Source organism: Equus caballus, chromosome 27, assembly GCF_041296265.1.
Source record: "Equus caballus isolate H_3958 breed thoroughbred chromosome 27, TB-T2T, whole genome shotgun sequence".
In the NCBI taxonomy this organism is placed as follows: Eukaryota; Metazoa; Chordata; class Mammalia; order Perissodactyla; family Equidae; genus Equus; species Equus caballus.
Window position 1 is genome coordinate 54,410,936 of NC_091710.1, and position 15,166 is coordinate 54,426,101.

The window sequence follows — 15,166 nt, forward strand, 5'->3', positions numbered from 1 at the left end:
TCCCCTTGAAGTTCGGACATTGTGGATGTCCCAATCCCGTTTCATATGAGCTGCCACAATTTGGTCAGATGATTCACTGAGTGGGTTATTAAAGCAACTGCCCTGTTCAGTCATTGATTTTCACTTGGCCAAAGCCAAAGCATATGTCTCTGCCTTATCATAATTGGTCACTTTGTGGTTCTTGAAGCTAGCTACTGTCCTTCTTGAAGATTCCTTTTCCCCTTAATTTCTGGTCCATCAATTTTCCTACCTCACTGCTCACTCCTTGTCCATCATCTTTGAGGACACTTCTTCTTGACTCACCCTTAAACATCTGTATTCATACTGATCTCCCTTCTTCTCTGTCCATCCCCCTATCCTGAGTATTTATGCATCACTGTCTGCAGGGAGCCTTCTCTGCTGCCATCATCCTACTTTCTGATGAGACATCCCCTTCTGAGCAAGCGAGCTTTTTGGGGACACAGTTATACAGCTCTTCTCCTGTGGCACAGTCATCAGTTTATTTATGTGACTCTTCGTGTTAGTCAGCTGGGGCCGCCGTAACAAAGTTCCACAGACTGAGGGGGCCTTCAACCACAGAAATGTACTGTCTCACAGATCTGGAGGCTGGAATTCTGAGATCACGGTGTCAGGAAGATTGCTTTCTTCCCAGGGTGCGAGGGGACAGTCTGTTCCAGGCCTCTCTCCTTGACTTGTAGATGGCCATGCATTCCCTGCGTCTTCACATGGTCTTCTCCCTGTGCGTTCTGTGTCCTAGTCTCCTCTTCTTATATGGACTCCTGTCCTACTGGATTAGGGCCCACCCTAATGACCTCATTTTGCTTTAATTACCTCTTTAAAGATTCTATCTCCAGCTGCAGTCACATTCTGAGATACTTGTGCTTAGAACTTCAACATATGAATCTGGGGGCCACATTTCAGCCCATAACACCCCTCAGGTAGGTTGACGGTAAACTGCATGAAGTCAGAGGCAAAGGCTTATTCAACTTTGTATTCCTGGTGTGTTTTAGCACAGCATTTGGGACATAGAAGTTACTCAATACATTTGAAAAATTAATGAAGTAATATTCTCATCAATGTGAAATGGAAAATATTTGGAAACTTTTTAACATGATACATAGACAGATGTACTTACATGTATACCTACCTATATATTACATACATACAAATATATTCCAGTATATATCTTATATCATATGTATGATATAATAGTATGCAATTGTGTGTATATATGTGCATATATATATATGAATAATGTCAGCGAGCAATCGTCTTTCTCTACTTTCCAATCACGTCACGGCTAGGGATAGAAGTGGGTATCAGTACAAAATTGAAAGCTATTACGATGGGGAAAGTAGGAAAAGATGCTTGGGGGGCCACCCACAGGGTCTAGTTCATAGTGGCGTGTGCAATTATTCACACAGAGGAGGCCCAGAGGCTCAGGTGAATTGGATAAATGCCTGAAGTCACCAAGCTGGGACAGGGCATGACAGTCAGGTCAGGCTCACTCCAAAGTCTGTCTTTGTAATGACTATAGGGTCACAGAGATCTGCACATGAGGGAGGAAGAGTGGGTGGGCTTCCATTAGACAGCCCTAGCCGCTCCTTGGCCTCAATGCAGAGCCATGTGTGTGGGGAGCTTGCTTTCTCTGATGGCATGCGTGACGTAAGGACAACGACCACAGATCCTACCAGCTGGAGAAATAGCAGCCACAGGCAGGAACCCAAGGTTGCATGGACTTGTGTGAGGTGTGAGTGGGTTTGCAGTAGTTGGACTGTGATGGAGAGGCATGGTTAAGGTTCAGAGGCATCAGGATCTCTGATGATCCCAGGTGTCAAAAGCTGCTGATCTTTTCACCTTGCGCCCCCTGAGATAGCACCATGGACGGCCCAGTTACTACCATGGTAATTGTAGCAGGTAGTGGCAGTGTCTTACCAGCTGGTTGCATAAGGTATGTGTCATTATATGAAGCAACATAAGAAATTTGATTAAAAAAAAAGACTCATTTCAGACTCTTGAAATGGGCTAGGATGAGACTAAGCTTTGCCAAAGATTAAGAGGGGAAATATTTTTTACAATGTCTTAAAAATATATATATTGCCAAAAATAATATCAAAGAGAAAGTGGTCAGTGATCCAGAAATCCAGTGTCATTTCACATTTTTTTTATTGTCAGTCTTAGAGTGTTCACTGTGTGTATTTATTGTAGAAATCTATCTGTATATATTCTTTGTTTTAATAATCAAAAAGTGGTATTGATACTCATCCATGTCTAGCGCCAACTGTGGGTTGTTTTGAAAGTCCAGGTGATACAGGAGGCAGAGGACGTTTGTTCCCTGTTGGCAAACCTCAGACGCCTGTCATCGCAGATAGTCATTCAACAACATACGGGGATATTGGATGGAGCAGAGGATTAGAAACACATGCTGGAGTTTTCGTTTTCCAAGTCACTGACTTAGATCGAGACTAGTTTTCTGCAACTGAGAGTTTTAATACCAGATATGACCTTGTGTCACATGTGAAGCAGGTCCTTTCCACATGGAAAGGGCACATGCCAGCGATTTCTGGGTGGGGTGTGACAGCTCTCCAGTCAAGGAGAGGAAAAAGTGCACCCCTGGCGAAGCCACTTTCCATGTTGGCCTCGTTCCTCTGTCGCTCCGCTGGATGAGAGGCCCAAAGGACCTTCTGCTGAGAAATGCTGTCAGAGCCAGCTGTCTCTTGACTGTCTTATCCTATTACTCTTCTGTCTGAGCCGTTTCCCGGGCTTCATTCCGAGCAATTCCCTGACATTTAGTCCTTAAGCTTTAGAGCACGAGATTTGTCACATTCTCTCTCAAATGATTCTCTCTGCGTGAACTTTGGGTTAATTCCTAATGCCTGATTTGCTGAAGTCCTAGACATGTTCATGACCTGCTCTCAGATCCCTCTTGTCTGGATTGGTGTAGCCGCCCCTGACACAGGAAGGGTTAATAATCACTGGAAAAGGCTTGCCAACAAACTGTGACCCGGAGGTGAGAAGGCCGGTTAGCCAATGACTGGTAAGACCTCCGGGGGGTGGGGGGGCAACCTAAGCCAGGCGGCAGCCGCCCCGGGGCACAGATGGAGAAACGAGATGGATATCGGTAGCAGGAGGGACCGTTGCCTAAAAGACCTTGCCTGCTCCGAGACAAAAATATAGGAGCACAGCAATAACATGATAATATCAAAACAGAGGCCACGGGAGGGCTCCTTGAGAAATCACTAAGAATTCTTGGCATTCGCTAATTGCTTCATCCAGAACACCTGTGTATGTTTAACAGATGTAAGCTATGTATATATTGAAACGCTGGTTATAATAAACTCAGAGTGGCCATCAGCCCTCTCCGCATCTATCCTGATGTGTACATTGGATTGCGACACCGACAATTGGGATCTTTTGCCCCATGTCTAATAGGTTCTATCTTTGTCCCCCTGCTCCTTCCTTGACACCGACGACATTCTCACTGACTTGAGGCCGTATCACCACTTTCAGCTCCCTGGATACCAGATCTGACCCACTCAGCATTCACACCTGGCAGATTGTAACCTCATGGGAACAGTTGTGCATGTAATGATGGGAATGGTGTTCTCTTCATGATCTTAACTTTTGATAGTCTTAGAGTGCGCTGCTGTTTTGGCAGTTTACATCATGAGCAGAAATGCAAGCATATAGCCCATTTATTATGGATTTATTGAGACTGGTGTATGCAAACTACTGCAAAGGTAAGGGAAATTAATAAGGTGCCTGCTGTATCCTGAATGGGCTCACAGTTCCATTGGGGAAGGATAAGTCCAAGGTGTTGGAGAGGACACAACCAGGGAGGAACAATCTCATCTTCATGGTCAGGTCAGGCTTCCCTGAGAATGTGACACATCACCTGGTGTCTAAAGGATGGCCAGGAATCACTAGGCAAGGGAAGAGGAAGTGGGTGATGGGGAAGATGGGTGAGCTGGACCCCAAGCCAGAGAGCAAGCCTGTGTAAAGACCCTGAGCAAGGAAGGAGCATGAGGCTTTCAGTGGGGGCTGAAGGAAGCCAAGCACATCTGAGTGAAGAAAGCAAGGCGAGGGTGTTAGATGAGCATGCCACAGTCGGGGGAAGATGCAGGACTCCAGAGAATAGAAATTATTTCTGCAAGAAACACAGACTGTCTGAGGGTACAGGTGACAGCTGAAGTCGTAAGAGTGGCTGAAATTACACAAGGGACAGATGTAGCTACTGGTGCCTACTAACGATAGAACTTTCCTAAGTGCCTCAAGGAAAGAAAGAGCCAGAGAGAGGAAAGTTCATATCCAGCAGAGAGAGGGCCTAGAGAGAGCTAATCATGAATGCTGTGACAAGTGAAAGAAAAGTCTCCTAGAAAGTATCAATTTTGATGAAAGCCAGAACTTTCTAACAGACAAGTCTTCTGTGGTATGCTTTTAAGTAGTCTATGGGTGTTTTTTTAGCTTTTCTGTTGTTTTTCCCAGAGGGTATATATATATATATATATATATATATATATATATATAATATATATATGTATATAGGACTTTAGGATTAAATTTCTAGAAATATTTGTATATAAATGTGTAGCTATTGTATGTCTATCTGTACATATATGTAGATCTGTGTATATGTACACATATGCACACTTATATGGCTCTTCTTTTCATGTTCTCCCAAGGTGAGAACTACCTTTTATTTCCATTGTTACTTTGTTCAATGTCCAAAATAAGATTTGGAATGGCAGTATAAACTCAATAAATGTTTATTAGACAGTTGATGTCATTATTAATGAGAATAACACTCAGTTAGAAATATGACATTTCAGGAGCCGTTTGTTTGATCAGATTATTCTATTTAATTTTGACAAAACAGAGATAAATGAAACACCACTCTGTTAATCATGTTGATTACATGTCCACAGGAGCACAGGAAAAACTAACACAACTTCTAGACGGCTTTCTTGCCCAGTTGACAAGCAGTCGGTCTCTTCGAAGTAATAGGTTTAGTAAATTCTTTAGTCTCCTTGGGGGGGCCAAGTAATTTACAGTCAGCGTGGATGGTATTAATGCTTTCCGGCTTCTTAGTCATCATCGTTAAAGAGGTTTAACTACCAAGAGACCCCCCACAATTTATATGATGATTTTCTAAAGACATAAGTAATCTGGCTTAACGTCAGAGAAGTACTCAAACGGAGCTCTCTTAAAAGACTTTAGCATTTCCAAGTGCATTTTAGAAAATTATCTTGACAAGTTGACTCTCTATTTTCAAGTTACATAAGTAAAATGAATGAGTCAGAGACACGGGGCTATAATGTTTGAGGAGAACAATGTGCTCAGCCCCCTTATATTACATATGAGAAAAGGGAGGCTGAGGGAGTTTAGGTGAAAAAAGAAGTTATAATGTGTTATAAATAGAATCCTAAAATTTATGTTAAAACTATTTGGAGACAGTGGAACAGACTGGCCTATTCTGTTTCGGCTCAAAGAAAGCCATCCTAACTTTACGTATCCCATGAGTGCTACAGTTATTTTCACTGTTGGCAGAGGCAAAACCTTGTTGAATCCTTGGAAAGAAATGAATTTGCCAATGGATTAAATTGCTTATTTGGCGTTCTTGACAAAGGAAAAAAAAGGGAGAACTACCAATTCCTTTAGCCACCTCTACAGGGCCTGCTCAGCATTCTCCCTGTCCAGCTTTATGAGTTTGAGATGCTCCGGAAAGGAAATGAGGCTAACATCCCCTCAGAAAGACCCTCTCTCTGCCAGTGACATTGAGGGGTTCCTTTTTCTCACCATCATCCTTTATTTTTTAAAGCCAGAGATCTTTGTTTCACTTGATTTCATCAGGTAATTGTCCTTCATTTCTATATGTTTAGGATAAAAAATGGTGAGTATATTGTAAGCTAACAGACAAAGACATTTGTTGACACCTGCCATTATTTCTTCTTTTCTCTTTAAAATGTTTCTACTTTGTATCTTATGCGCACTCTTCATACCTATTCCCCACAATTGCTCCATAATTTACCTCTCACTTCCAAAACTACTTATTTATTAGAAAACAAAATCCTGCAAACTTAAAAGAACTATAGCTAAGAAGTGTAGAGGGCTCCTAGGAGACGTCACTCCCACAATGATAGTTCAGTCATTGATAATTATAGGCAGGGCTTAAACTGAACTGCTTCTCTAAGATTATTCATAGGACCAGAGTGATGACATGTTCTTCCACGTGTCCTCTCTCTCAGGACTGTTTTAGAATAGAAGGTAGGGTCAACAAATTAAAAGGTTGTATTCGTTTTCCATTGCTGCCGTAACAAATTAACCCAAACCTGATGGCTTAAACCAACATGTATTTATTATCGTATGGCTCTAATGGTTATAAATCTCACACAGATTTTGCTGGAGTAGAATCAACGTGCCAGCAGGGCTATCTTCCCTTCTGGAGGCTTAGAGATGAATGCTTTTCTTTGTCTCTTCCAGCTTCTAGAGGCCACCCGCATTCCTTGGCTTGTGCGTGGCCCCTTACTGCATGTTCAAGGTCAGCAAACCACGGGTGGAGTTCTCACATGAATCACTCTGACCCTATTTCACAGTGACATCTCCCTCTGACTCTCTCTTCTGCCTCCCTTTTCTACTTTGAGCATCTTTTTGATTACATTGGGCCACCCTATAATGCAGGAGTATCTCCCCATCTCAAGGTCTGTAACTTCATCACATCTTCAAAGTCCCCTTTAGCCATATAAGCTGACACAGTCACAGGTTCTGGGGGATTAGGATGCAGACACATTTGGGAGCCTTTAGTCTGCTTACCACAAAGGTATTCAGTTGAGTTCTTTCCCTGTAAATCATATCTGAATCATCCAAGTTCTTAGTAAATCTACAATACAATCCATTGACTTGCATATTAGTCAGCTTTCTTTAAATTAGTTTGTAATGAAGGACTAATTGACTTTATAACATAATCTTTTCATTATATGACAGTTCTAAGCTTAGCCCCAGGCCTGCGGAAGGTGACAGGAAAACTCAAAATTCTAAGCATAGTCTTTATATAGAACAACTGCCTCCTCCTGGTACTCCCCAAAAAAGAGGATGTGGATATTTGTTTAATTCACACAGCCAGGTCAAGAAGTCCATGCACATTGGTCCACTCTGGAGTGTGACTCATTTGCATGGCTTGACTCTAACCCTGGAAAATGAATTATATAATTATAACTAAGGCCTCACCTTTGACTCCTTATAAAAGGAATCTGTACAAGAGTTACATACTTTTTGAAACTTTAGTTACACTAGTTTTATATACATCATCTAATTATCTTCCTGCTCAGTACTTTTACAAATTGTCCCATATATACTAAAGCAGAGGTCAGCGAACTAGGGCCTACAGGCCACATTTGGCCCAGCAGCTAAGAATGGCTTTTACGTTGTTAAGTGGTTGGAAAAAAATCAAAAAGAAAATAATATTTTGTTACAGAGAAAAGTGATATGACATACAAACTTCAGTGTCTATAAGTAAAGTGTGATTGGAACACACCACCCCCATTCTGTGAATGTATTTGTAATGCAAGGGCAGACTTGAACAGTTGCAACAGAGAGCGTGTGACTCATATACCCTAAAATATTTCTGTCTAGCCCTTTACAGATGAAGCTCATTGACTAAAGAAAAGCTATCATTTTTGTGGGTAGGTATTATTTACGCATATTGATAATGTTGATATGCAACTAAAAAGCAATTCCACCTAGATTTTGAGATTACAACCACTCCAAGAGAATCTAATTAAGAAAAAAACATATTTTTAAAGCAATAATAAAATAAACATAGATTTCAGTTATAAAAATTTCAGTGAGTAAAGTGTAGGTAAGCTGGAGAGACCATAGGTTTCCAAATAAAGAATTTGCTTCTCTCTTGGCCACTGTCTGTATTAGTCAAAGAGGAATGTGACCTCTTGCAAATGGAATTTGTAATAATCTCACCAGGAAAAAAATCGAGGGGAGGGGAACCTTCAAACAAAATATTGGGATGATGAAATGTTCCTCGGAACCAGCCATATCCGACTTCACCAGTCAGTACGACATAAATCCAAGCAAATAGGCAGATCTGAGTGGTGTATTTCCTCTTACAGAAGATTATTTCAAACAGTGACATAAACACTGTTGCAATTGGTTACAGTCAAGGTTTGGCTTTTAACTCTAAACGGATACTGCACATTTTTAAACCTGAGAGTTGAAATTGAATACCCTGACATCGGAAAGCTTGACGACATATTTCATTTGATGCTGCTTTTCCTCCAGGTAATAGAGTAAGTAGGGAAACGCTCTACACAGGAACCCGTACCTGGCAAATCCCATGCATAGGATAAGGTTTCTAGCTGGATGGAGCAGCTACAGTGCTCACAGGCCAGCCCACAGAAGGCACCACAGGCTTCAGCTACAAGCCAATGGTTAGGCCGTTATAGATCATCTACACTAACAAGCATCATTTTGCAAATAGACTTGTCAGCTGACATGCAAAATAATTATACACTGCCTAGCCACATGTGAATAACATTAATGTGCGGGAGGAAGATTACACATGCATCTGTATGATCACATTCAACCTCTCAATGTCAGTGTTTTGAAGTCGAGTTTACCGACTGGAAAACTGAGATTCAGAAAAGATAACTCAACTATCCAGTGCCTCAGCCAGCACAAGTGGAGCCGACGCGTGGTCGGATGTCTGAGGCATCCCAGTTCAGTGATACTCATTCCAGTGGCCCAAATTGAGTGCATTGCTGTACCCATAACGGGCATTGGAAGGCATTTTCTCCTTAGTAATGATACGAAGCTTTCAATAGCAGCAAGTAGATTGCTCGCTTTTTTTCTGAGAGCTAAACTACACATTGTAAAGCGGACTGGATATTTTAGCTTAACCAGATATTGATCATGTCTTATTTTTGAAAGATTTAATTGTGTTCAATGCACTACTTTACCAAACATGGGTCTATTCCATTTTGCATCTTTTCGACAGTTCTTGTCACCCATCTCATTAAGATTCCTCTTCCTCCCCTCAGTAGGAAAGGCCTGTGTTGTGAGTTCTGGAGATGGGACACTGGAAACACGGCATGGTATCAAGCATGAAATCAGTTTATCTGAGGCTGTTCCAGGTGAAACAGAATTGCTGAGTTTTCAAATAGTGAAAGGCAGAATTTTATCATTGTCTATTTCTTTTTCTTTTATAATTCATTGTGATTGAGATCCTGAGGAAAAGAAATGTGAGATCCAAGAATATCTTCTCACTCACCCATCATTAATAAAGAAGAATCAAAATGTCCAGCATCTGTGAAAGCCTTCAGTCCATCAAAGATAGTAGAGCAATTTCATATATTACCTGAATCATTTTAAGGTGTAAAAGTGGCTAATAAATGACCTCTGTTTTAAGCATCTCAAAATAAAGACTGTTGGGAGTCCATTTTAGAAGCAGGTTTGGTAGAGGACATTCGCTCTGTTGGTTTACAAGGGAGATCTTCTCTTCCTCTTCTCTTCCAGGCTGACGGGCATGAACCTTCCTTCCCCAGTCATCAGCAGCAAGAACTGGTTACGACTCCATTTCACATCTGATAGCAACCATCGACGCAAAGGATTCAATGCTCAGTTTCAAGGTAAGAATGCTCCATCTTACAAGACAAAAAATAGCAGAAGACATTCTGGTCCTTTCCAACCTGGAAATTTTAGGATTCTTTTGCTAAAGATGGAACAGGAGATATAAGCTTGAAAATACCTTCTATCTCTTATAGGAACAGTTAACATTGGAAATTCTATAGATGACAACTAGCAACTTATTAGTAAATCTTTATTACTGTGACAGGATGCAACATATTTTCTTATTTTTCTGTAATTATTTCTAAGTTATAATCAGTAAATACATATTAGCATTAATTTTAATTACTATGCACCTAGTTGGTAAATATCCACACTGATCTGGTTCTATTCTTTAACCATTTACTAAGAATCACTTTAGTCTCAAAATATATTCACACTGCATAAGTCCAATTACCTGATATGGTGATTTACACATAAGTGAGCCTTCAAACAAAAATGTTGGATTGTTCATAGCTGAGTAAAATGGAGTCTCGTCAGTAGTATTTAAAGTTGATTTTGAAACTTTCTCTTCCTATCTAATTTCTAATGTTTATACCTGGACAATATTGGATCATTTCCTGTATGTTTCTAATAATCAATAATTCTTATCCATACCTTGAAAAGGATTCAATCTATGAGGAGGTCCATTAAAAACAATTCCACTTGCATTTGCAAATAAAAATAGCATGACTATGTCGGAAAGTAAGATGCTTTCACAAGCAAATTTCTCCAGCTTCCCTCAAATCACGACCGTGAGAATGTCAGTTCAATTAAGGCAGCATTCCCTGAACACTTGTCACATGCCAGCCAGGACCTGAAAATGAGGAAATTATATACAAGCCCCATTCTCCAGAAACTAGTAGATCACAAATACAGTTTGTAAACAACTTCCTTGAAAGGCAGAACACGAGGAGAAATCATACTGCCCCTGAGGGACATTGTAGTAACTTTCCAACAAATCGTCTGAATGTCTCCCATCTAAAATACGTTTTAAAACCCACAGTGCTTCCATTGTGTCCTTTTGGACAAGACATGGAAAAACCAGAGTAATTTGCAAGGAATTCAGTACAGATGGTGCTGAGGAGGCACATGGTGGTGAGCAGGTTTTATGTGTCACCTGGCCCCTAGGCCACGTGACCCTCAGAGTAGATGCCTGACTTAGAATCCAGAGGCAATTTTGTTTCACCAAAATGTGTGCTATCCATCATCAGGAGTGTTGTCCATCTCACAGTTTCTTCTGATGCTGCCAGGAAGTTCTTGCCTTCATCCCCTTTGATTGCACATACACTGCTCCGAATGAAGTTTTACAGGAGCCGTGCCAGTTTATTTTCACTTATCCTGGGACCCAGGCAAGGCCGAATTTTCCTTTTTCATAACTGCCTTTATCTTTAAGGTCATATAGTCTAACTGTGATTAAAACAGAACAAGTGTGAGAAGGAGATGTTGGTGGGGGTGGGGCCACGTGGGGACATGGTGGGTGGGAGTGAGAAATACTGCATGCAGTCTCCTTGGAAATGATTCTGAGGTTTCTCTGGAGTGACCTGCATCAGTGGCTAGATCTATCACTGATTTAACACAGTCATAAATCAATATTTAGAAAACCAATTGACTGATCATAGAATTAGGCAGGTGGATCTACAGAGTTGTTTCTAAACGGTTGATTGATCTTCGCCAGGGGCTCGGATTAATTGATTGGCAGTGAGCTACAGAATAATGTTTAGGTGTCATCCCTCAAACTGATCAGTGTATTTGGCATCTGTATCAGTGATTGGAAGAAAGGTAAAAAATAGAATATCAAATTTGAAGATACTCCAAATTGATAAATATCAGAAACATACTGCTTGGCAGAAAATTGCAATAGCTTAGACATATTATCCACTTATTTTAAAAGTCTGTATATAATGAAAATCGATGAGTAGAAAAATTTTCACATATACCCAAAGAGATAAAAAGCTGCAAAAATATAAGGAGGGTTAAACTCAGCTTAACGGTAATATATTGAGAAATTCTTCAGACTGACTTTGAAGTTCATCTCCAAGATGAAATGGTGCGAGGGGCTGCCTTTTGTTTTCATCAGGACATAGGCCTTATTTCACAGGAGGCATCATGCCCAAAACACATCTAAGCAGACTGTATGTGGAAGGTTGTGTTCAGTCCTGGATGTCACCTTTTGAGAATGAAACTGACCAAAAGGAGATCATCCAGGATGATGACAGAAACATTCAAAAGAGGACCTGAGGACATTTAGTAAATGCCAGGCAGGAAGGCATTACATTTATTTTTCTGGATCCAGAGGGCAGATCTGTCATCAATGAGTGGAAGCTACAGATGCTTCCTGCTGATTCTAGAAGAAGCCTGAATGTGCCAGGAGGTAGGAGACTCTGTTATTACTATGTGCAGCCCTCTCGTGGTTTCTCTCCATGAGAAACTGCTTCTCTATCCAAGAGTGGGATGCCTGCATAGAAATTTATAACTTCTAAAAACAAAGAGTACACTTATTTTAACTTGGTGCTTTTCTTGGTCAAATAAACAACTATCACCATAAAATAGTCTTTCTTCTCTTTATGTTTTTAACTTTCTTCTCTACATTCTTTATTCTCTGAGTCTTACACTCTCTTCTTCGACATTTATCTCTTCAATCTTGCAATCAAGTTAGGCCAAAAGTAAGGTTGATTGACAAGTAAAACTGCTCTGTGGTTGCTGCATCTAAAATGCATTCACGGTTACAACAACATTGTGAACAAAAGAAGTGGCAACTGCGATTAAAGCCACTTGATATATTTGCAGCATCTTGTGTGTATACTGGGCTCCCGCAGAATGATAGATTCACGTCAGAGACATTATTCCTTTAAATCAGCTGAAAATAGAGCCCATTCTTTACATGCTGCCTCCATCATTAATTATAATTAAATAAGTGCCTTGTTACTGCAATCCATCATCTAGACATTTTCGATGTCTACAAGGTGAATTTTTTAAGACTTATTAGTCTTGAACCATGAATGTCTCTTCCCTACTAAGTAGCCATATACATGTTGAGCTCCAGTTTTACATATGTTTACCTTGCTATTTATAAAAATACAACTACCACAAAGTGAAATTCCCATTGATTTCTGTCACTGATAAATCATTTTGAGTGTTTGTAATAAAGTTCCAGTTTATATAGAGAACAACCCTTCCCATAAATCAAGGGAAAACCTGACCATGGATTTCAGTCTTGTGTTTACACAAATAATTAGCTTTGTTTTTAGGAATAGTTCTATATAATTTCTGATTTTCCTTTTTATTTAAAATGAAGAACTTTATATAAGAAGAAGACTCTCATGTTGTTAAAAATGCATTTTGGATGAAATCTTCATCTTTTCAAATTTAAATTTGGGTAAAACTTATGCATTCCCCTTTCTCCAATGCTGACATTTCTGCAGTCTGAGATTCAACTGCAAAAGCTTTACTTAAGAGGTAAAAGACCTCCAGATGATAGTAATAGCAATAGTGATTACCTCTACCTGACAGCTAATAGACCTGGATCCTTGTGCCGATGCAGCTGTCTACCTCCCCCTTTAGAAGAGTAACTGCAGAATTATAAGGGCCATAATCGAGAACGTAGAAGGTGCTCAAACAATGTATGTTGAAGAAACGAAGGAAATGGCTGCTCATACTTTTCCCCAGGCTTCTCCCACCATTGATCTGCGGAACTAGTGAGAAACCCTGTAGGTGGCGCCTTTGCTCATTTCTATGGCAGTGGACACCATCTACTCTTCTGCTAAGGGGACTTTTCAGATAGGCAGGGACCAGTAAAATTTTCTTTCAACACAAATAAATTAGCAAAATCTAATCTTATAACTTCTAAGTAATTCTTAAAACCTCTAAACCTCTAAAAGGAAAATCAACTTTTAATAAATATAAATTCGCTCAAATCAGAAACACGTAACCTCTTTCCTAAACATATACTGTAACTTCTCTCAGAGCAAAAGATTCTTGTGAAGTGCCAACTCTGGTACTTTTAATAATTCGAGAAAGATGCCCATCTGTGTGTCCCAAGCTGCTGACTCTGGGCCTCGACTGTTTCATTAAGTACTTATCATTAGCCAATACCCTTTCTGCTTGACACGTTTTTCTGTCTTACTCTGTAAAATAAGAGTAAGAGTGGCTGCCTCACCACATCATTGTGGATAGGTAATAAAATGAAAAGGAAGTGTGGCCAGTGCTTTGTAAGCTGCTCCGAAGTGTGAGAGCATTCCTCACGCATGATAATCCTTCCTCATGCTCAGCATCTTCCTAACCCAAATTAACCAAAACACACCCTTTGATATTCCAAATTTTGAGAGGTATAAGAAAACTCTCGAAAATGGGCAGACTATTTTCTTCCACTGTTGGTAGAAATCTGAACGGGTGAAACCTCTTTGGAAAACTGCTTTATTGTAAACCTGAACCTAAACATTTTCTAGAACCCAGCAATTCCACTGAAGGTGAGCACCCAACAGAAATAAGTACATGTGTGCAAGGAAAGACGTCTATAGAGAATGTCTATAGAAGCTTTATTTGCAGTTGTCAAATATTGGAAATAACCTAAGTGTCAATTGACAGTAGAATAAATTAAGAAACTATGTACGTTCCTACAATGGAATACTAAACAAAATTGAGAAAAACATAATGACCTCTACCTACAACAACATGAGGGAATATCATACACATAATATTGAGTCAGAGAGGAGCCAGACACAAAAGCATGCCCACTGTGTGGTCCATTTATATGAAATTCAGGGATCTGCAAAACTAGTTATTTACATGGGTGTTCATTACTAAAAAACAGTACTTTGATCTATGTGTGTATACATTTCCATTTTAAAAGACGTTTTTAGAAAAGTGGTCAGAACAATCCTCTTCCCCAAAAGTGACACGTTCTTTAAAGTTTTCTTACAAACAGGACCAGACAAAAATGCCTAGAGACCCCCCACTCAACGTCATGGTGCTCCTGAATGTCAGCATTGGGAGCAGCTCATCCCACACACAACGACAGGGAGATGGCAGGTGGCGTAGCCCACATCACACAGCCCGTAAACAGCGGAGCCAGGGCCTAAGCATATCTCTGCCCTCTCTCTTCAATGTCATCCTTAGCAACTCAATTTTCTCCACTAACTTGCTCTCCTGCTTCCACTATTTCCAATCCAAACATCTTTCTCTGAGGAGCAGTGATTATTTTTGTAAAATGGAAATCCCAATGAAAAACAGCGACACTTTAAAGCAGCTATAAGTTAGCGATGACTTTATCTATTTTCTCATAGTGCTTTATTCCAAGCAGAAACCTGGCAGGCCACTGGAGGGACAGGTGTGGTAACACTGATGGCAAGGGGTTGGCAGAAATAATGAATTTATAACATGAAGTATTAAACAATAGAATGAATAAATATATTCATGAGAGAATGAATATATATACATATATACACATATGTATGACCAAAGGACAACAGGATGGAGATGAAAAGAAGTTAAAGAGATGTATATACAATTCTAAAGAGGAAGAAAATGAAAAAAAGGAACAAGGGAAATGGTT

The 15,166-nt window shown here is 40.1% G+C and overlaps 1 protein-coding gene across 2 annotated transcripts in view; it reads left to right on the forward strand.

Annotated features, from left to right (window-relative positions):
• CSMD1 (CUB and Sushi multiple domains 1) overlaps positions 1–15,166 on the forward strand; it is a 1,833,881-nt gene that overhangs the window by 1,122,360 nt on the left and 696,355 nt on the right. For both annotated transcript variants that reach the window (XM_023630572.2, XM_023630573.2), the window contains exon 6: positions 9,523–9,635. In XM_023630572.2, coding sequence (XP_023486340.1) covers positions 9,523–9,635 — 113 coding nt within the window. The remainder of the gene's footprint in view (positions 1–9,522; positions 9,636–15,166) is intronic.